Source organism: Pimephales promelas, chromosome 12 (assembly GCF_988280905.1).
Source record: "Pimephales promelas chromosome 12, fPimPro1.hap1.1, whole genome shotgun sequence".
NCBI classification, from domain to species: Eukaryota; Metazoa; Chordata; class Actinopteri; order Cypriniformes; family Leuciscidae; genus Pimephales; species Pimephales promelas.
In genome coordinates, this window is record NC_142780.1 from 18,932,267 (window position 1) to 18,955,768 (window position 23,502).

General features: G+C 38.2%; 1 protein-coding gene across 1 annotated transcript; it reads right to left on the reverse strand.

The window, feature by feature from the left end:
* Positions 1-499: 499 nt before the first annotated feature.
* On the reverse strand, positions 500-22,349 carry atp1a3b (ATPase Na+/K+ transporting subunit alpha 3b). Its single transcript, XM_039679464.2, has 22 exons — positions 22,057-22,349; positions 21,901-21,965; positions 10,088-10,204; positions 9,942-10,001; positions 8,260-8,463; positions 8,048-8,161; positions 7,834-7,968; positions 7,444-7,561; positions 7,089-7,357; positions 5,678-5,876; positions 5,338-5,582; positions 4,798-4,990; positions 4,162-4,474; positions 3,842-3,992; positions 3,571-3,739; positions 3,334-3,488; positions 3,096-3,219; positions 2,621-2,766; positions 2,385-2,515; positions 2,200-2,301; positions 1,515-1,606; positions 500-1,300 (listed from the first exon to the last, which is right to left on the reverse strand). The coding sequence occupies exons 2-22, from the start codon at positions 21,904-21,906 to the stop codon at positions 1,272-1,274; spliced, it is 3,072 nt and encodes a 1,023-aa protein (XP_039535398.1). The 5' UTR covers positions 21,907-21,965; positions 22,057-22,349; the 3' UTR covers positions 500-1,271.
* Between the last annotated feature and the right edge of the window lie 1,153 nt (positions 22,350-23,502).

Sequence of the window (23,502 nt, forward strand, 5' to 3'; positions counted from 1 at the left end):
GGATTTGACCTTTCATATGCATGATTCTACCAGTAGTTTTGTCCTTTTGTCTTTAGTCTCAACATCCACGTGTCTGTCATATGGCCGACTGCAGCAGCGCACTCATTTTCCCTCATCAAACACACGCACGCAGACACTCACGCACATACAGACCACGTGACCCAATACTGCTTCATATCGATGGCATTTTCTGACAAACCAGCGGTGGAGCCTGCACACACCAGGCTCAATTGTGAAGTTTGGATTAAATTTGTTTCTCAAGTGAGATATTCGGAGAACAAATGGTTTAAGTTGATATGACAGATAAACATTGAAATCTACCTTCACCAGTCAATGTGCCAAAAACAATAAAACCTGGTGTGTCTAGGTCCGTGTCGGCAGTGGAGTTTATTTCGTTAAACATCATAGTTTTCTGTGCAAAACCTGATAGGAAACTGCCTGTGTGTTTCAGTCATATGAGTTAAAACATACAAGAGGATCAATTTGAAGTTTTTCAGTGTTTCTATTTTCCAAGATTTGTCTTCATTTATTTAATCAGATGTGGTATTTTTTTTTACATTTTCCCTAAAACACAGAGATTGAGAGTGTATTGGAACATTCAGGGTTATTGTAGCGGACAAACAAGCACACAAACAAAGACAGAGAGCGAACGTCAATGAGAGTGAGAGGGGATGCCAATGTCAATCAAACAAAAGTAGAGATTAAAAAACGGAAATAAAAATGAAAAGCCGCCGAAACCACCTCCGTAAGAGATTAAAGAACGTGAAATGTCCTAAGAAGCAAAAGTAGTGAATGATACTATGTTAAACGGAGTCTAGTTTGTTCACTGGGATCCGACAAGGTTTTGTGTGATCTGTGTATCCGTGTGTGACTGGAGGACAGGCCGAGGGTAAAGGCAAGGATGTAAAGGATTGGGCGGTGGAGGGACGGACTTTTTTAATAGGCGAGCGTACATACTCCCTTTTTTTAGCATCAAAAGCTCCTTTCAAATCTACATAATGATTATGCAGCTGCCTGTTTTAGATATATAGCAGACTTTATGTACACAGCCGTGTGAAAATACATGCAAAGAGTATTATAGGAAATGGTGGGGGGGGTCTGGATGGTGCATTGTGGTTTCCTCTTTGGGGGGGGGGGAGACGTGCTATTGGCTTAAAGCTGTTGTCTCTTTGAAAGGAGGGCGGGAGAGGATGTTTGTGCATCTCGGTTGGGTAGAGAAGTAGTAGAACAAAATGGGAGATGTAGGAATGTGAATAAAGAAGTTGTGTTGATCAATAGTATGTCTCCCTTTCCACCCATCCTGCAAAAAAAAAAAGACAGAAATAGAGAGGGAATCACTTTGAGAAATGTTGACGTTTTCATTCATAATTCTTAACTGAATAATGTTTTATTGGATCCCTAATTCAAACAAAGACCCTTATTGACCCAATTGTACGACTTTATATAAGACAAACAATTGGGTGGATGTGTAATTCTGAGTGTGTGTCTTTGAGGCACTAGAGAGGAACACGTACCACCGGGGTTCCGGCGCAGGAGAAGCTTTCGCACCTCATCATACACAAAGATTAAGAAACTGTATGGGAAAGCACAGAACCACCAACTCGGCCTAAGGACGAGAGAGACAAATGAGGAGAGACACAATTTTAAATGGCAGAATACTTATAAGTACCACTTCATGTAATAGAAATTGAAATTTGAACATTTGTATGCAGTATCAATTTAAGGTCATGTCATATATTTCACATGTGTTTTCATTATCAACCTAATAATTAAAGTAGATTCTTTACTAATGAAGTAAATCATTAAATCTGAATCCGTTTCAGTTTGATTGGATTATTTTGGTAATATTTGAAATTATTAAAAATTAAATTATTTGAAAGGACAGTTTCCACCATTTTGGCATATTGACTAAAACAGTACACAATATTTTACATTCAATAATTGATTGATTGGATTCTGCATAAGAAATGAATGCATAATACCTTGTGAATAATAATAACCATTTAAATACATGATTACAGTTTTAATATTATTATCAAATCCATAATCAATGCATTGAATGTTAATTTGTCATGTGACGGCAAAGCTGTATTTTCAGCATCCTTTATTAGTCTAGTTATTATTAGTCTTCAGTGTCACATGATCTTTCAGAAATCCTCCACATATGAATTTGCGCAAATGTGTGTTTGTTAAACTCACTTGAGCGGGTACATCCTGAGGGCCACATCCATGCCTGGGCAGTATGAGAGGAATGCAGCGAGAGCTGTTTCTTCAAACAGGCCAAAGATCAGAATCTTATTCCTGTAAAAGGACAAGCACAGTTACATCAAATGCTCTAATGAATACAAAAACAAACTTCCTGCACACAAGCTTCCTGAACTCACTTCATGCCCTGCTGGAATACTGAGTTGCGTCTGGTCTTGCAAATGATGACATCAGCCCATTGTACAACAACAATACTGACAAAGAACGCTGTGTGACACGTGAACTCAACAATCTTCCTCTGCTCGTATGTCTGTGGAACACGCACACAACATCTTATTCATGCAGGGACCTCTGAGACTTGTATGACGTTTAAACACTTACGGTGTCACAACACAATAAAACACAAAATACTCACCCACTGCTGTCCGTAACTGTCCTCCAGGTCATTTAGCGAGCGATCGTCCCAGTTGAGTCTGATACCCACCAGCAGTGAGGGCAGGAAGCCATTCTCAGCCAAAATCACAAAGTAGGCGAAGAAACCACCCAAAGCCTGGATCATACCTAAGCACACATACACAACATATGCTTACTTTTTATGCTTACTTTGTTTCTCTTTTGAGAAAATAATATAAAGTAATAATAACAAACATTAAATTAATTTTACAAAACAATATGCTGTTTGTCATATTTTCTAGTTTTATTTTTGGTACTAAAATAAATCTGTAAATACATCAGTTCACTCACATTTTTACTTCCAGGTTTTCCATGACCATGGGAACACTAATATTAGAAGCTTGTAGCACAGATGACTACTTTTCCAAAAGGTTTAGGTCTTTAAATAAAGTAAAAGCTGAAGAAAAAGCTAAGTTTCAAAGTAGTAGAAGACTAACCAATTTGTCCGTAAGCAATGCTGATGAGACGCTCGTTCACAAGTTTGTCTCTCTGGGGGTTCCTGGGCTGCCTCTTCATGATGTCACTCTCTGCGGCCTCATAGGCTAGAGAAATAGCAGGTACCTATGGAGGTAGATAGAAAGTAGATTTTTGTGTGTGGGTAAACACTGGATTCATGTGTGTGTGTGTGTGTATATAGGTGTGTCTGAATGTCGAGTGTGAGAGTGAAGTGCTTACCATGTCAGTTCCCAGGTCGATACAGAGGATGGTAATGGTGCCCAGTGGCAGAGGGATATTGACGATAATGAAGAACAGGAAGGGCGTGATCTCAGGGATGTTGCTAGTCAGGGTGTACGCAATGGACTTCTTCAAATTGTCAAAGATGAGTCGGCCTGCAAGTGGAAAGATTGATTTACACATCTTGATTGACAACATCAGTCCTATCCTCCCATGCACTCCAATTGTCTCACTCACCTTCTTCCACTCCAGTCACAATTGAGGCAAAGTTATCATCCAGCAGAATCATGTCAGCGGCCTGTTTAGACACATCAGACCCAGAAATGCCCATAGCGACACCGATATCAGCCTTTTTCAGGGCTGGAGAGTCATTCACACCATCGCCTGTTACTGCCACGATGGCCCCCTGAGTGACAGAGAAAGAAACAGAGGAGAAGCTCAAATCAGGGCATTATTGAAATGACAAAAGATCATAAACCGTATATTGAATGCTAGTATTTGCATTTACCTGTCGCTGGCAACCCTCTACAATGATGAGTTTTTGCTGAGGAGACGTCCTGGCAAACACAATCTCAGTGTGGTTCCGCAGAACTTCATCTATTTGCTCCTGAGAATAGTCCTTCAGATCTGTTCCATGAATCACACAAGCTTTGGCATCCCTAAAACACACAAACAAAAAACATAAATAAATACAATACTATGCTATTAATTTCAATAGTAATCCATCATAATGGATCCTTTTTTGCTTGCAAAACTTTGCTAATGTGACCACATCTTTAAAGCATGTTGAGGTGCTGTTTGCATTTACAGTGCTGGTTCCGGCTTTACCTGGGATTGACTTGACTGACAGGGATGTTGAGACGAGCAGCGATGTCTTCCACAGTCTCGTTACCCTCTGAGATGATGCCCACACCCTTAGCAATGGCCTTGGCAGTGATGGGGTGATCTCCTGTCACCATGATGACCTTGATTCCCGCAGAACGGCACTTTCCTACAGCATCAGGCACGGCAGCGCGGGGCGGGTCAATCATTGACATCAGTCCCACAAAGCAAAGGTTGTCTGTCTGGAAATTTACATCATCTGCGTCAAAGGCAAAGCCTTTTGGGTACTGGTCCTCGGGCAACAAGACATGGCAGAATCCTGTGGAAAAGATAACATTTTTAATGATTTTATACAATAGCAAACAACAGTAATACTCTTTTCTATTACATATTTTATTTATTCCACTGATGGCAAAAAAATCTACATTTTTTATATAGTGTATAATATATACTCAATTTTACGGCAGTTATTTTATATAACCATACAATTATCTGTACATTATCCTCCTTATTACATAGCCACTGATCAAATACATAAGTGCATCAATTCATTATGCAAAATATTTGACCAAGAATGCTGTGACTGACCAATCAGAATTGATTATTCCAGAGTGCTGTGTCATGATACCATTTATTACTCACCCAGTACTCTCTCTCCAAGTCCTCCAAGCTCCAGGTAGGCATTTTGGAAGGCCTCCTTCAACTCCTCGTCCATGGGCTGCTCTTTACCCTGCAGCATTATGGTGGAACAACGATCTAGGATGCGCTCTGGCGCCCCCTTCATCACCAACAGGTAGCGGTTATCGTTGGGGTCTTCCGTCTCATGGACGGACAGCTGTGGAAATATGCAAAAGATGGATAAGTGGAAATTGTTGGTGGTAATGCTAGTCACTGTTTTCATATCTGGTACTTTCAGTTTTAGGGTTACATGACTATGCTCAAAATTACACTAAGAATTTTATTTTTAAAGTAATTCAGCAGATGATTTATAGGAATCAACAATATTTCAAACATTTTCATAAGAATAACAATATTTCCAGTACAAAATGGCAAGTTAATTAGACTTGAGAAGTTCACATGCTGTGTTTTATGGAGTGTTGAAATGTAATTGGTTGTTTGTTGAACTTCAACTCAAGTTGATATTCACTGTTTGATTTTGAAAATCTATAACTGTTGCCAAACCTGATATTTGTTGGTAGAGTTGAATGGGATTTCAGCTACTTTCTTGTTCCTATCTCTCATACTCCTGACTGAGCCACAGGACAGCTCGATACACTTAAGCAAGGCGGACTCAGAAGCATCACCCGCCACGTCCCTCTTTAGGATGGGCAAAGTATCTTGTCCTGCCTTAAACTGAGCCCTGTTACACAGTCCTGCCACACGGGCCAGAGACACCCACGTCACAGAGCTCTTATCAAATGAAGCACCTGCAAAGAGAGACCAACTTAGACTCTGAAAAGAAGAATTGCTGTCATAAAGACAAAATCATCATCGGTCTTCACGTAAGAAGAAAGGAACAAACCAGACTGATCTTCAGTGGTATCGGCTTCGTGGATCTGGTTGTCGAACCACATGTGTGCGACAGTCATTCGATTCTGGGTCAATGTTCCAGTCTTGTCCGAGCAGATAGTTGAGGTGGATCCCAGTGTCTCTACAGCTTCCAGATTCTTAACCAGGCAGTTCTTCTTGGCCATACGCTTTGCCGTCAGAGTGAGACACACCTGAGATTAAAGAGACAATAGATGTTTGAATCAAATAAAGGAAGGAATGTTTGAAAAAAAAATTGGTTGTCAAATGAATATGAATTTATCATTTTAATGAATGCAATTAAAACATTTATTGCATTAATTGGTGATAACATACTTTTTTACTGACTTTTCAGAGCCTTTTTAGATACAGTATAAATGCAATAAATGTTATAAATTAGGGCTGACAAGGTAAACACATCAGATTAATTCAAAATCCTTAGCATTTTAAAATGATTTAATGCAAATAACACACCGAATTGCATCATTAACGTGATTTAGATGCTATTGGGAGTCGGAATTGTATCACACTGCGCATCTACAATGCCTCAAGCACCTGTAACCCTGGTAGGTGGACATTTCTATTCTAACCGGATTTTGCGTCTCTGTTTGCAATCAGATTATTTTAAGCAGCTAAACTCCGTGGAAAGTTTTCATGCATTTCAATTTAAAACATCAGCTCTGTCATTTTCTGTTGCTGTGTTTAGTACTACTGTAAAAGTGTTTTTTCTTCTTTTCTTGATGTGTAAAAAGTAAACAAGCTCTTTGCAGTTACATAGTACACATACTATACACTGAATTCTGAAATGTTTTGTTCTGTAATTTCCAGGTGTGCTTCGGTGTGCATAAATTTATGAATTATATAGACTCCTTATATCATTTAGACATTTTTGTGTCAAGTGTTCTTTTTTTGGAAATTTACCTTGAAAAAAGCTTACAGAAAATACAGTTTTTGAATCATCCTTCAATCTGATAGTTTGCATTGTTGGATATAGCAAATTATGACAAAATAATTGTGTCAAACAAGATACATAAAATATATGCTTCATTTCATGATATGCGATTAATTGGCACAAAAGGGTGTGATTAATCACAATTAAAAACTGTCTGAAAATCTATTGACAGTGCTATTAAAAAGTCCATTGTATGTTTTGATTAAAAAAAACAAAAACGGGTTATGTGAGTCGTTCGCTTGGGATTTGGATTAACCTGGATAAGCTTTTTGATTCACTGAAAGGGTTCATAAGAGTAATGTGTTCAGAAATTGTACAACTTGGTCATGCTGAATGTTTTTGATTGACTAAAAAGAACAGGTTCGGATTTGGACTACACTAGTTGCACTGTATATTTTTGATTCTTAGCTCCCAACCCTCTGAACAGTATGCTTAGACGACTGCATGTGCTCACAGTGACAGTAGCCAGCAGACCCTCAGGCACATTAGCGACGATGATTCCGATGAGGAAAATGACGGCCTCCAGCCAGGAGTATCCCAAAATGATTGACAGAACGAAGAAAGACAGTCCCAGGAAGACAGCCACGCCTGTGATGATGTGAATAAAGTGCTCGATCTCCTTGGCGATGGGGGTTTTCCCTGTCTCCAGTCCTGAGGTCAGCGTGGCGATGCGGCCCATCACGGTGCGGTCACCAGTGCAGACCACAATACCACGAGCAGTGCCTAAGAGTGAAACGGAAAAAGTCACACTTCTGAGCTTGACTTTTATGTGTAGATAGACCAGTTCAACACTGTAGTAAATCCCGTACCTTCCACACAGTTGGTGGAGAAGAAAGCGACGTTGCGGGTTTCCAGAGGGTTGTCATGAGTGCAGTCAGGTGATCTTGTCTGAGGTTCTGACTCGCCAGTGAGGGAGGAGTTATCCACCTACGAATGAGGTCAACGACACACAATTGTCCACTAGATCGCACACAGATTCGTTTCAGGTTTATAAACGTTTATTCAGGTTAAACCTGGTTGCCTTAAAAATTTTAAGTTGATTGAACTGGAAAAAAGTGAGTTAATACAATAAAGGAGATTTTGAATCACCAGAAACTCAAAATAATAAGTTATCTCAACTAAATAAATGATTTAAGTTGATTTGACAAAAGAAAAAATGTTGTGATAACAAATCTTGAAAATATTTTTTTATAGTGTACCTTGCAGCCATGAGCAGAGACGATTCTGAGGTCAGCTGGGATTCGGTCTCCACCTTTGACCTCCACCAGGTCACCTGCTACCACTTCCTCAGCGTTGATCTGCATCTTCTCTCCTTCACGGATCACGAGCGCTTGCTGTGGACAGAGTGTCGTTTCAACTCACTGTTTCTCTGCGTTTATGTGTCTTACGTTTTGCATTGAATGTTCCCAGTACCTGTGGCACCATGTTTTTAAAGGACTCCATGATCTTGGAGCTCTTTGCCTCCTGGAAGTAGGAGAAGCAGCCCGTGATGATGACCACAGCAGACAACACGATTCCCAGGTACAACTGAGAGGAGACCAGAGAAGACACATTCAGTTCTCATATTCATATTTAATGCAGAAAAGGCATATGTGGCAGGGTGCTGGCATGTGACGCATACGCACATTATCTCCAGCCGGCTCGTCTTCGGTGGCAGCCTGAATGGCATAGGCCAAGAAGCAGAGAATGGCTCCGGTCCACAGCAATATGGAGAAACCTCCAAACAGCTGACGACAGAATTTAATCCACTCAGGTGTTGTGGGTGGTGGGGTAAGAGCATTTGGCCCATCTCGCACCAGATAGTCTCTGGCCTTTGCATTAGTTAAACCCTTTTGCAGAGAGAGCATTGTAAGAATTAACTATTTGCAAAAGTTACTATTAATACACATTCAGTTTTTTCTAAGAACTCAAAATGTGATAATATCATGTATGCTGTGTACTTCTAAGGGTCTGTTATACCAAGGGTTGTCAACCAGGGGACCTCAGTAATCTTCCAAGAAAACCACAAGATGACTTGAAATGATTTAAACTGAAATTCCATTTGTTAATTTATCAAAAAAGTCATATTAAATTAATAAATAAACTAACATCAAATGTATTATACAAAGTATGATTCCCCAAGTTGTCAACATTGAGAACAGTTATTCCCAAGACATATTATGTGCTATTAAATGTGTATGTTTAATAAAATAAAAAAATGTAAAATTATATATTTAATAAATAAATACTTATTTTAAATGATCTAACTTAAAATTCTAACAATCGATTTTTCCGGAAATTTCTTGGTTTTTATTGAAGAAGAAGAAGAACATACAGTTATTTAGAAGTCTCGAATCATCAAGCGTCATCTATTAAAAAACTACTAGTTTCTGTTAATTGTAAATTTTGAAAACAAGCAGTTTTGACATTATTACATTGATAATCTTTATAGTTACTGAACGGAGCTGAACAGACCTCTGCTGAATAATGACACTATTTTCTTTTAGGAACTGCTTTACAGCAGAATTTAACAACATCATTGAATTATTATTTTCCTGGTTATCCCTTGAAACAATCTGTATTGTATAAAGCGCTATGGTGACTTGACTACATCAGAAGTACCAGAGTTATCCTACATATCCTACTAAAAGTATGAGAACCAATGTACTTTACAGAGTATATTGCACCCTAGTGGTCAAGAGAAGTGCATCACAACACAGAAGTCATTCACCAGACAAATGATGTGTTCATAAACATAAACTAAAGTGAGTATTTCCTCCACCATTCTAATATGTATCATCAATAGAGTGTCGAAGTTATGACGTCATTTTGTAGGCCAAAACGCGGAAGTAAGTTAGCATTTTAGCTCTTCCGGCTCCCTCGCCCTATAAAGTCTATGGGTTTTTTGAATGGGTTTTTGCTAAATCGTCTGAAATAAGGTCTGTGGTGAACAAAACCTCTAAATATTTTCACGTTTTGATCTTTGACATAAAACACAGTTATATATTTTTTTACTTTATTGTGTCTGCTTGTGTTTTTTAAAACTTTACATAGGCTTAACTAGTAAAGATTATCTTGATAGACAAAAGGGTCACAACTCTTTGTTGAACACAGATTTTATTTTTTGCGATTTTCCAAAAGTCTATAGGGAAAATTCGATCGAGGGAGGGAACCCATCCGCCGCTAACTTCCGAGTTGTCCTACAAAGTGACGTCATAACTTCGGGACTCTATTACACACATTGGCTTTCTATTCTAATTATAAAAGGGGGGATTTAGCAAACATGGAAACTTGGTTTTAGCAAACACTAAATAAAGTGTGAGTTTACCTGAACAATGTCAGTCTGAAATTTCCGGCATACTTCCTCAATTGACATTTTGTGTTCCGTCTGAAATGGAAGTTTAAAAAGGGACATTTAACAATGTAAAAGGCAAAATGGCTACAAATCCGCTCCTTTTCTAGTGGGATTCTTACCAGGGGAACTTCTTTCTTCAGTTCATCAAGATCTTTTACCCCCTTTTTCTTCTTTGGAGAACCTTTTTCATCTTTATCTTGCGTGGTGGCCACGCGGTAACTATCCGATCGTCCATACTAAAACAAAAATGATAGAGGAGAGAGAAAATAATCAGTTAATCAACACCACCACTGTAAGATCATAATGAAGATCATTTCAAGTAATTTACTCTGAACTAATATTGCTTTTGAGCTTCACGAGAGGTGACTAAACATAAACGTCCCCATTGCTCTCTTTATGATGTGGTCACCTCAAAGAGGTCAAACAAATCTAATTTAATTTGATGAAAAAAATTCAGATCTTCCCTTCTTCCCGTCGTTCACATTAACAGTGTTACACAACTCTTTCATCAAAAACACTCTGATTAGATTGAATGTGTCTGTTTCAGATCACAGATGAAAGTCTAAAATGAATTCATGAGCTTCAAAACAACTACACTTTGTTCTTTATCAAAGTCAGAGATCAAATTTCAGACTCTGGAGAGGTACAATATTCCTTTTTTTGTCTAATTAAAAATATATAACCTCTAGATAATTATTCTGTCATGAACTGATTTTGACCTTTCAGTGTACTATCATTATTCACTCTGTTCTGTAAATCCTCTGTTTCTGTTGGTTGGATTTGTAATCCTATTATACCGCAGCACAGAGCGCAGAGCCAAGATGGCTCCTGTGAGACTCTCAGGTGGTGCTATTTTTGTCATCATTAAATTGGGAAACCGTGCATCATCTTTCCACACAGGCTGATCAATACTGAGCTTCCAGAACTACCAGCATGCCTTCCTCTAGACCCTATGGAGTAAAGTACAATTCTTCTATCACTGTTGACGTGTGAAGAGTGAATTCCCTTCCAGGAAATTACTGAGGCAAGACCCTGCACTCTCACATGATGAGCCCCCTGCTGGTCAATATATGAAAAGAACCAGGCCAATTCATTAATTATGAGAGTCTGACCAAACCACACAATAAGATATTGTGTTTTTAATTCATTTTTAAATTCGATCAGACCTATCTCTTTTGACTAAACTCGCAAATTCAAACACAGCCAAAACAAAGCACAAAATTTGACTGAGGTTTATATCTGCATGTTTATGGTCAGCTGACATGTTTAGACTGAAAGGCGCAGACTCAAGCAGGCAGCCAGGTGATGATACCTGTTAAAAAAATAATGAGAATGTGAGAGATGAAGATGGATGGATAAAGAGGAGAAACAGAACAGGAGACAGATGGAAAGAGAGAGGAGCATGCGGGGGTGGGGACTGACAGAAAGCTGGCGGACTAAGTGAGAAATCCAAAGAGATAGAGAAAACGGGAGAGATAGAGGAATATTTGCCACTTCCTGTGGGGTAATTAGATATTGACCTGCTGCTATCTCGGTGTGAGAGTTTGTCACCGTCAGCGGCTGCATTTAATGTCTGATGACTCTCAGCACGACACAACCTGCCCAAAACCAACCGGACACACACGCAACGGCAACCTTCTAACCAACTTGCACGGCACACACACACCAACGCCACAGATCCTGTGACAAAAGCGAGCGCATGTGCGGTAGGTGACACCACTAAATAATTAAAGTGAATAGAAAGTGAGAATTCCCTCTATCAGCTCACACTAATCTTACAGATGAAACATCTTGTCACTATAGAAGGACATCTATGGTAGTTTTTTGTTAGTTTGCCTTTGTAAAAGTGGCTAAACGTGTGAAAGCTGATGACACACACGTGGAAACACCACAAACATGTCATCTTTCATTTCTACAAAATTGATCAAAAACAGCTGAATACACAAGAAGAACAAAGGGAACGATGAAAGAAATGAGAGAAACCAGAATGAGAGAGGTGTACAGAGGAAAATAGATTCAAAAGCAAAAAATAAAATAAATTAAATAGAGTATACCATGAAATAGGTTACACTTGTATGCTATACATTTTGTTTTTATGGCAGATGTTTGTCTTTTGATGTGTGTGTGTGTGTGTGTGTGTGTGTGTGTGTGTGTGTGTGTGTGTGTGTGTACCTGGTATTCCCTACGCTACCGGGACCAAATGTTCCCACAAGGATAGTAAAACCTGTAAGTTTTGACTATGTGGGGACATTTATTTTGGTCCCCATGAAGAAAACTGCTTATAAATCAAACAAAATATATATATTTTTCGAAAGTGTAAAAATGCAGAAAGCTTTCTGTTTGTACAGTATAAATCATTATGTCTATGGAAATTCCCCATTGAACATGAAAACACGTGTGTGTGTGTGTGTACGCAATGTACATCTGCAATGATACCTGCACTGCGGCAAAAGAACAGAGAGGAAATAGGAGAAGATCGCTCTTGTTCTCTCACGGATAAGCCTGATGAAATTTTGAAAAGATATCAGATAATATTTACTTAAGTTAAGCTCATGTTGAGAGATTCACCGTCAGACGACAGAGGGTCTGAGAAAATGGGGAAGATCAGGGTCCAAACCACACCAGCTGATGGAAGATGCCTGAAAATAATGTTTTAAATATGCTGTTTATAAAATGTAGTTAATTTCCTAATTAAAATTGAATTATTTGTCCTCATATTTTACATGTTTTGTTGGCTTATTGTGAAGAATATCAAAGAATTTAGACATCCCACATTAACTTCTGATAGTGAATTTCCTCTGAGATCAATCTTCACTGTAAAAAATATTGATGGTTTGACTTAAAAAAGTAAGTAACCTGGTTGCCTTAAAATTTTAAGTTCATTGAACTGGAAAAAGTGAATTAATACAATGAAGGAGAATGATTTAATCATCAGAAACTCAAAATTATATGTTATCTGAACTAAATAAATTATTTAAGTTGATTTGACAAAAGAAAAAATGTTGTGATTACTACACTGTGAAAAAATATTGTTGGTTTAACTTAAAAAAGTAAGTAACCTGGGTTGCCTTAAAATTTTAAGCTGATTGAACTGGAAAAAGTGAGTTAATACAATGAAGGAGATTCATTTAATCATCAGAAACTCAAAATAATAAGTTATCTCAACTAAATAAATTATTATAAAGTTGATTTGACGAAAGAAAATATCTTGTGATAACAAATCTTGAAAATATTTTTTTACAGTGTTGTTGGAAGTCTTAGGTTTGCCATTAAGCGGTAAAAGTGGTTATCTAATTCCAGATATAATTGTGCTCATGTGGTAAAGTTAGCAACTGTGTGAGAAAAACATACCGCTCTGTGAGAGAACCAGAGCTGATGGGCTGGAATTACACGCCAGAACACTGACGTTTCTACTGACTGATTCACAACACACACACACACACACATAGTCTCTGCATGAGGTCTGTCCCCTGAACTCTTCTCACAAATTATTGATGCTCTTGAAACTGATGCACTCACAATCTAAAGAGTAAGACACGCAAAGAGAATAAAAGTGTGTGGCTGTGGAGCCCAGGGACTTATATATACGACATAAGTTCAGACAGAGTGACCGAGGTAGACTTTGCAAAAGAGAGATGAAGTTTTGATTGATGAAAATTATTTTGTTATTTTTCTTTCGTTTCATATTTTCTATTGTTGCAGCAGGTGATATTTAAAAATTATAATCATTCTAGACCAGCAGTTCTCAACCACTATAGGGACTAGGGGGCCTCAAGATTACTAAATGATTTAAAATAAGATTATTTTAATAAGATAAGAAAAAGCATTAAAATAAGCTAAATCAGGATATGTATTGCTATTTGGTTATTTGGTAACACTTTACAATAAGGTTCGTTAGTTAACATTAGTTAACTGCATTAGTTAATATGAACTAATAATGAATAGCACATATACAGCATTTGTTAATCTTTATTAATGTTATTTTCAACATTTACTAATACTTGATTAAAATCTTGTTAACATTAGTTAATGCACCGTGAACTAACATGAACAAACAATGAACAGCTGTATTTTCATGAACTAACATTAACAAAGATGAACAAATGCCGTAACAAATGTATTGCTCATGGTTAGTGCATGTTAGTAAATACATTAACTAATGTTAACTGATGAACCTTATTGTAAAGTGTTACCGGTAATTTGTATAATGGATTTACACCTTTCTAGATATGACAAGCTTTAAAATATCATATGGGGTAAAAATTGTGAGTACAATAAGTTAAATTGTAATCAAAAACTACTTAAAAAAATCATTATCCAGTAAATCACAAACAACTAAAAAAAAGTCATGCCCCCTTTAAATATTGTTGTGGACAATAGGAGGCCATGGAGTCAAAATAAGAAGCACTTGAGCAAAAGTGACAAAAAATAAAGAATTTCTCCAGGCAACTTTTTTATTATTATTATTTTATTTAAATTTTTTTGTCAGACCAACTCAGCAAAACTGTCAAGACAAGAAGTGATATCAGTCATTTACAGTAAAGACATGTGAAACTGAACATTGGAGTAATGATGCTGAAAATTCAGCTTTTTCATCACAGGATTGGAATACATTACTATACAAAACAGTTGTTTTGAATGGTAATAATATTTTACAATATTAGTTTAGTCCTCGAACCAACCCCCACGTTTTGAACAGCCTGTAACTTGCAGCCATGATGAAACCACCATCAGACCATCAGAAATTGTCATCAGTTAATAACACTATAAAAATCCTTACATATTTGACACCATTTAAATATTAAGATTATACATTTTATAAGCTTAATATGTGGCACTAATACAGAGCCAATGGAACGGCCATGCCAGTTTGATGCTCACTTCAGTAGCCAATTAGTTATCTAAAAAACTGCAGTAGAAACAACTTGGTGTGGTCTAGCAATCTACTTGTATCTAGCTTATACTTGTATCTTGGGTCTTCTCTGTCCAGCTATTGATGAATATCTACAAGTGCACAGCTGTACAAAAAGTGTTTAAACCACTGTTATGGCAGCAGACACATCACTACTGCCCTTAGAGGACTGTTCGGTGTAGTGTTGTCACGGTACCAAAATTTCAGTATTCGGTACCGATACCAGTTAAAATTCACGGTTCTCGGTACCAATTTCGGTACCAAAGCTTAGTTTAAATTTACATATATTTAAGTGTTTATCACGGTTACAAGTATGGAAACTGTACATTTGTATTATAAACACTTTAGAAAAAGATTAGATAAAATGACCTAAAATAAACAATATTATACACTAACACATTTTTAAAGTTGTTTGTAAAGTTTTAATCCATTATTTATTTAATGCACAATGAATTAAGTGAACAAACATTAACAATCAGGTGTTTGTAATAAATAACATTTTCAAACATTAATTAATGTTGTAAAAATATATTGTTCACTCAATGCGTTGATAACCAAGTAATGTTTATGAATGGTATCTTTGTAGCATTACCATAAAACATGTTTTATTTGACTTGACTGTCCTTTTATTAATCTAAAACTGAATTCATATTTAATTTTAAAAAGGCTTTTTAAACCTGCTGAGTTATAAAGGCAAGAATACGCCTAGAACTGGCACTGACATTAAATGACAATACTAATACCATAGTACTCTGGTGTCGGGTAGATACTACTGTGCTCATGTACTCGTAAAACTACCCCGAAAGCACTTTAGAGGCCGTTCACATGTCGCGCGTGTTTTTTAATTATATTTTTGCGCGTGCTTATTCTTTCCAAAGCGCTTGCTCTCACGCGGCGTCTGTCGTTGCTATGCAACGCCAACGAGTTTTTATTAGGAGCGCGCTTGAATCGCGCCTATATTTGAAATTGCGAATTTGCATGTAATCGGCCTCTTATGGCAACGTGACATTATTAGCCTAATCCAAAATATTTCCATATGTGGCTCTTTCCTCCTTTCCTTTCAACAAGTGGATTCAGAGAGAGAGAGCCATATCAGCGTTATGAAGAGGACGCAACTGTGCACGTTTCAGACATCGCGTCTAGAACAGAACTGGACGAACCTGGTATTCGGTACCTAGAAAAGCTGGTACCGTAACATTTTTTTTTTTTTAGTACCGACTTGGTACCGAAGTACCGAGTTTTTTGACAACACTAGTTCGGTGTGTGATATATATTACATTGAGTGTGTTACTTTTACACATGTCGATAAACCCAGAAAAAGGCCTTTCTGATCTGGCATAAGGGGGTGTATTTGTGCACGCGACTCTGGGGTGAATCATGAAGTGCTTGTTCAAGAGCAGATAACACTGAACACTTCATCCACATTATGACCGAATGAGTGTGCGTGTAAGTGAACTTGATGTACCATCTGTTTTGTCGTGAGATGTAGACCAGGCTAGGTCTGGGCTACAAAGTACAGATTAAATAATCTGATTACGGGCAAACTCGGGGGGCTAATCCCCCCACGAATCGCCTCCATCACAAAAGAGCCAGATTACATTTCTTCTTTATATGTGTACACAAACGTATGTCTGCTTAGAATGGTTTAAATAAGACAAAACAAGCAGAGGAGACAGGGCGACAAACTGAGGTGACGTTACGGAATCAGCGGCTGGAGGCGGAGCCAGAGGATCCACTCATCCAGGAGGATCTGGATAACGGAAGGCCTGAGGTGGATCCTCTGGCTCTGCCTCCAGCTGCTGATTCTGTCATTTCACCTTAGTTTGTCAAGGATTTGGATAACGGAAGGCCTGAGGCGGATCCACGTCACAGAAAAGGAGTCGAGAGCTGATGGACGACAGCAAAGAATGGGTAAAGGCACTGGCTGGCGCAGGGCTGGGTGGGATCAGCGCGGGTTAGAGGCTCATCCTCTCCAAATACCAACAAACTTTGGTCCTGCAGCGACCCCGTCTCTGTGGCGGGAGGTTGGGCGGGGCTCCTCTCCATACCCTCATAATCCAAAATAATTTTCTCGGGGGCACATGATGTTGCTATAGCTCACACACCAGGTCAGGCGCGTTGTCAGATTTAGGCTCCAAGGCAATGGTTTGCTCATTCGCTTCTTCTTGCGCTGGCTTTTCCATCGCGGCAGGCGCTGGCTCTCCAAGGTCTGTGATGGGCTCTGGTGTCTTGTCCACACAGCGTGGTGGTGGTCTGGGAGTGGGACTGATGATATCCTCTTCGGGGTCGATGGTGAACCACTACCAGCACTCACACCACATAAGCGGCAAAATCCTCATTGGGACCGTTTGCTAGCAGACGTGCATTAGACTGAGACTGAGGCTAGCATGGTAAAAAATGCAGAGCAAGCAGTCAGAGTAGAGTGTAAGGCACACCAGATCAAAAACTCTCTTGTATGGTTCTCCAGCGAAGGGTCCAGCTTCTCCAGGCACAGGAGTTGTACGGCGGGTAGGTCCATTGTGGGGGGAACGAAACACAAAAACTAAAACTGAAAACGCAGCACAAATATATATCCTTTCTTGAGTCGGGCCTTCTGTCACGTTCGGATTGTATAAGTACAAAATGAAGACAATGAATCACAACTAAAGTATTTAATATATAATCCACCAGGAAAACACAGATGAAACAGGTGAATAGCAACAACACGTATACATTGACCAGACCGGACAACTATATAAAGAGAAAAAACTGAACAGAATGAATAATCAAATGAGTAACCATAGAAACTAATAACGAACTCAAACGAGGAGGAAAACAGCAGTGACAGAAAAAAAAATTCAAAACAGAACCATGTTATATTATTACAATATTGTATCTGTAAAAAAGTTTTTAAAAAATATTTTAAAATTATTGTAATAATTCGCAAATGATTATAAAAGTCAATAAAGTTTTGGAATTATGGAATTTAATTATTTAATTATAATGATTTTATTTTATATACTGCCCATCCTAGTTTCTGTACATAAAAAGTTTCAATTGCTTTGCCATTATAGCAAAGGTACCAGAAAGAAGTACCAGCCTCTGAATGCTGTTTTTGACAATAGATCAAAAACAAAAAAGGATGAGGGTCACTGAATTTAGAAACATCCTTAATCAATCAAGAATAATGAGATTAAATCATTCCAATTATGAGAAAATACACACACACACATACACACATTTAAGGGAGAAAAGAAAAAAATAGAAAAGAGATGGAGTTGTTCCAAATATAATTTCATTTCACTGTCAACAAAATAAAGTAATCCTTCTTGTTAAAGTATTACCTCTATACCTCCCCCTCCTGTTCTTCTCTATCCTTCATTCTATCCTTCCATCTGTCTATACTTCATCCACTGAGCGAATCAGCTTTGCCAGGGTGTGGGACTGTGTGCATCTTTGTGCATGTTCTTGATTGGAACAATAATTCACTGCCCCAAATTACAGTCACAGCAGGACACACAGATGCTTCACGTCTCAAAAGGGTTGTCTGAGGATTCCTTTCTTTATTCTGTCTTCACACAGACAGTGGACACACACAGTTTTTCTTCTCCTCAGTACTTAAGTCACATTCATCTGACACTGTCTGGGCCACAGAATTCCTTCCATCAGAATGCACTGTTCTTTCTCAGCTCCTCTACCAACAATTAATACATGAAGTTGTGTGGATGTGGAACTTGAACCAGGCACTCCATGCATGTTCCCACAGGTGGAGCAGCATCACAGGAGCTTTGACCTATGGGGCAGTTACTCTACATCAACACTGGGGAAAGACGAGGAGAGGGTAATCTGACCTTGAGTATTCGCTCCACTAACAGACGTCCCGTGGACAGAATGTGATAATGAGACCTAACAGATCCAATCCAACCCACTTAAAGCTGAAGTCTGTCTTTTTATGCAGATACAACTATCAGTAAGCCACTTTTAAGCTGACATAAAAAAAAAATGTAAACGAAAAGTAAAAATTACACACTTCATCATCATTCACACCCCTAATATGGTCTAATAACATGAATCCATTGAAGTATTAGGTCCTGTGTAAAATAGATAGTTAATTAGCTCATATCAATAGTAAAGAGTCATATCAGTACAAAAGAAGCTATGAAAAGCTATATTTATTGATGTGCACAATACAAGGTGAAAAAAAACATCCGGACATATACAGGATGTTAGCTCATCAGTTATGCTCATAGAGGGCATGCACAGATTAATTACATTATTAATGTTTTAAATGCATTATTATTTACCACAGTCTATAGGGTAAATGATAAACTAATGACTTCATTAATACATAACTTAATGATTTACTTTATAATATATATATATATATATATATATATATATAAATTATACTTTAAATATGTATATAATTTATCATTATATAATATATATAATTTACGTAATCTTTATAAACTTCATTCACTGTGTGTACATATGTAGCCAATATATGAAAATACATCTTTAAAAAGATTTTTTTTTGCTAAATTGCATTCATCATTTCATTATAATTCCACATTATGGACACCTCTGTGTCCTCATCCTTGGTCACTCGTTATCTGTACCATCTGCACCCAGGTAACCTGGCCCACACACACTCTGGAAACACAAGCTCAGCCAGGCTAATTACATGTAACAGGATCTGTGTCCCCCCCACCCCCACCCAGGAACTCACCTGCAGTGTGTATAGGCTACAATACATACTTACTGGTGCATCATCATATGTATGAAGAGGAAATTTACATACTGGAATGCAACCAGTTGTATTCTCGGTTTCTATCTTTCTTAATGAAACAATACTTTTAATAGTTTTACGCTGCCAGTAAGTACATCCCATTATAGACACACACACACACACATTAATGGACATTTTAAATCTGTTATACTAGCTACCTGCAAAAAAGTTGTAACATTGTTCTTGGTGTTTGCATCCATATAAAGTCCTATCATAAGCCTAGTTTGCTCTTTCCAAAGAGCAAGAAACTATATTTTATTAGGCAAATTATGTTTTAGCCAATTGAATAAATACATTATATATATATATATATATATATATATATATATATATATATATATATATATACATATATATATATATACATATATATATATATATATATATATAGTTTATTTTGTAATAAATAATTGTAATGCATTATTTAAATCTCCAACATGTTGATCCAAAGCCTTTTTTTCTGTTTGAAACTGACATTCTGCCCAACTTCCACTTTTATGTTCCACAGAAGGGTTAGGCTGTGTGAGGATGATGAAACCATGTGATGACAACATTTTTGGTTTTGTATGAACCATCCCTTTAAGAGCACATTTGAACATGACCGCAATGAATGTCACTTCTTCATTTAATCTATTCGCTTTCCGTATCCGCATCTCGTGCCTATGAAAGGCCGCTACCGGGAATTTCCACTCGCGTGGCTCCGCCTCGTGTTTGACGCAGCAAGCGGCCTATAGGGAATAAAACAGCTGGGATGCTGATGGTGGTGCATCGCCACGAGCATCACTGCGACAGCAACCGGCACGGGCACGCCTCATCGACGTTCAAAACCGCTAACAACCTTAAAAAAAAACTGCGCCAGTATATCTGTTACCTTCCATCCCATTTAACCAGCAAAACTCACTCACAAGCGCTCATGTTAATCCTTGACAAAACTGTGTGCGCACTCATGTTTGCCTCTTACACCGCTAGTCGTCAGTTTTGACGCATTCTCTGCAAAGGGTCCGTGACATTTAGTTCTGCGATGTTGCTAAGTATTCTGCGTTAACAGCTTTAGCAGATCTGTCTGTGTCCCTGGCAACAGCTTTCAAATACGCACTCAGCTGCTCATCTCCGGCGTTCCCACTGCGCTATACGCACCTAGCTTTTCCTACTCTCCACGTCATTACGAATATAACATGATAAAAACCACGCTCGTGATGAGGCAAATTGCGCAACTCAGTCTGACATTCGTTTCACCCCACCACAGTTACACACTGTACTTGAGCAAATCTCCATCGGTCGCATTCCAAATTCGACCTTTCAAATGATTATTCAGAACTGCATCTATTAAATATGCCCTTGTCAGTGATACTGATTAGGCCCGCGCGAGGTGATGTCACAGATGCAGGAAAATAAGCCGGTTTTATACAGATTCCCGGTAACCGCATTATGACGCATGTGGACTTCAGCGAAGGACCGGCTCTGGGGTGTGTGTGTCTGTGCGTCTGTGTGGACACCAGTCACGGAAACACACTCAGCAATGCCGGTTGTGTCCATAAAGTTGATTCAAATGCACATTAAGCACATCCGGATTAACGGTTTAGAACAGGCGTCGCGCGCTGCGATCAGTAATAGCATACAGACGACAGGATATAACTAGCTAAATGGTGTGGTGGAGGGGGGACCCTACACAGTACCCGAAGAGTCCTAAAACCTGTAAAACAACCTGACAAGATAGGCTACTTTTGAGCATTAATAAGTAGAAATAGACACCACACAATCATAAGGCAAAGACAGGACCGCGCAGTGTTGCCCTTTATAAAGTCTCTGACTAGCTTCACCCGATTAAACTGTCTCGTCAAGGTTAAAAAACCATTCAGATATTATCATTCAAACACCGACAAGCTTTCAATTAAGATGACAGCTAAAGTTAAAACGTTAAATGCGATTCTGCGTATCCGCTGATAATGACGACAGCATTCTAACACATTAAAAAGGCAGTTATATTGGATCTGATGCTGACCATATAGGGCTAATAACAATTTCAAAGTTATATCGCATAATTCGTAACGTATGATTACAGAACGTCCTGTGTCGCAGTCTAGAATCAGCGTACAAGTCAATGTCATTCCTCTTTAGGTCTGACAGCATCATGACGCTGCATTTTTTTTTTACAATTTAAAGTATGCATGATACATTTTTAAAGAAAATGGGAAAATGTTTTATCCTTTTCTGTTTGTTATAATGCAATAAAAGAGTGATGTCGTTCTTACCCCCATGATTGCGCAGTCAGTCCGTTCTCTTCAGGTAATATGAGAGTGATGGAGAGCGGGACAGCCTTTTACGAAGAGAGAATGTCAGTCATCAAAAATGATCTTAAGAAAGACGAATAATTATACTTGGTCTAAAACTTAGTTTCACTGCTTTACCTCGGCTGAGGGACCGAATGCGCGTAGATTTCACGTCAAAGTATTAAGGTATAATTCTTTGCAACATTAAGTTAATGAACCTGCACAACTTTATAAATAGTAAATACAGACAAACTAAACGGTCCAATGAAATTTGACTGCGAGGCAGGGCATTTCGCAGGGATGCCGGTCTCGTGCACTGCTCTTGGTAGTTGCGATAAAGCCGGCGAAACTAGAAAACCGCACTGCCGCCTTATATGATCTGATGTCCTTCCGCGACACCGCCAGCTGCCGCACCACTCCGCCTGGAAAGAAGCGCCGGTGGATGTGAGAGATGCGCTTCTCCAACTGACCGACCTCATAAAAGAGTACCTCATGAGATACGCCCACATTTAAGCTCCGAGCCAATAAACGCACGCACGCCTTAATATCGACGTATCATCTGTCCAACCAGCGCACAGGCAGCAGGTACAAGCGACCAATCGCATGCGGACAAAGCTCCTCCTGCGGTAATGCAGAATTCCAAAGTCGCACAGCATCATCGTGTGCTCTGTGAAAATCTTTATATATATATATATATATATATATATAAATTGGACAAACTAGGCTTATAAGCTAAGTCAGAAGCGGTGTGATTGCATGATTCTTGTATTGTTATATTGTTTCTTTCAGTGTTTTTATTATTATTATTTATTTTTTTTACATGTCTTGCCAGAGAACACAGCTGCTAGTCGACCCTGCAGTAGACCCTTAAACCTACCTATGTTCAATGTGTCAAAAACTGTATGTTACTCTACTAGATTAATATTGTTACAGCTTTCTTTATTCAATCAATAATATATATTTCAGTTATCAGATTGATTTTAATGCACCAGTTTTGGTCTCTTCTGTGGTGTCTGTTTTGGAATAATGAAATGATATATTGTAGCTTCTTTAAATAAGAATGCCCAAATGCTTCACTTGAGGCAAATATCTATTTCTATGCTTTATTTTAACTACACAAGTTACTCTCTAAACCATCTATTCTCTTTCCTTTACTCTCCTGTACAAACTTCTTAATGCTATAAGCTGAAAACAGCTTAGTACAGTCTCATGAACAGGTTAACTGAAGAATAGCTTTATACTGCATACCACTTTACTGAAAAAGTACAGCACACATATGTCAAGATCATTAGAAAGAAATCAAGATGGAGGTAAAGAGAAATAATCAAAGTGTTACCTATGGGTCAGTGACCTGGGAAAGGTCAAGTTTACAAAATAAATACATGCTATCACCTTCAAATAAAACATATACTGTACCCTATAAGTATTTATTCATGTCTCTTATAAAGAACATAATTGCATAATTGCACAAATTCATGTTTATGAACAGTATATTCAGACCCACCATCTACAGACCCTTCTACCACTATATACCACTACTAGGTATGTATATGACCTAGACTTCAAGTAAGGTAAACGTGTTCT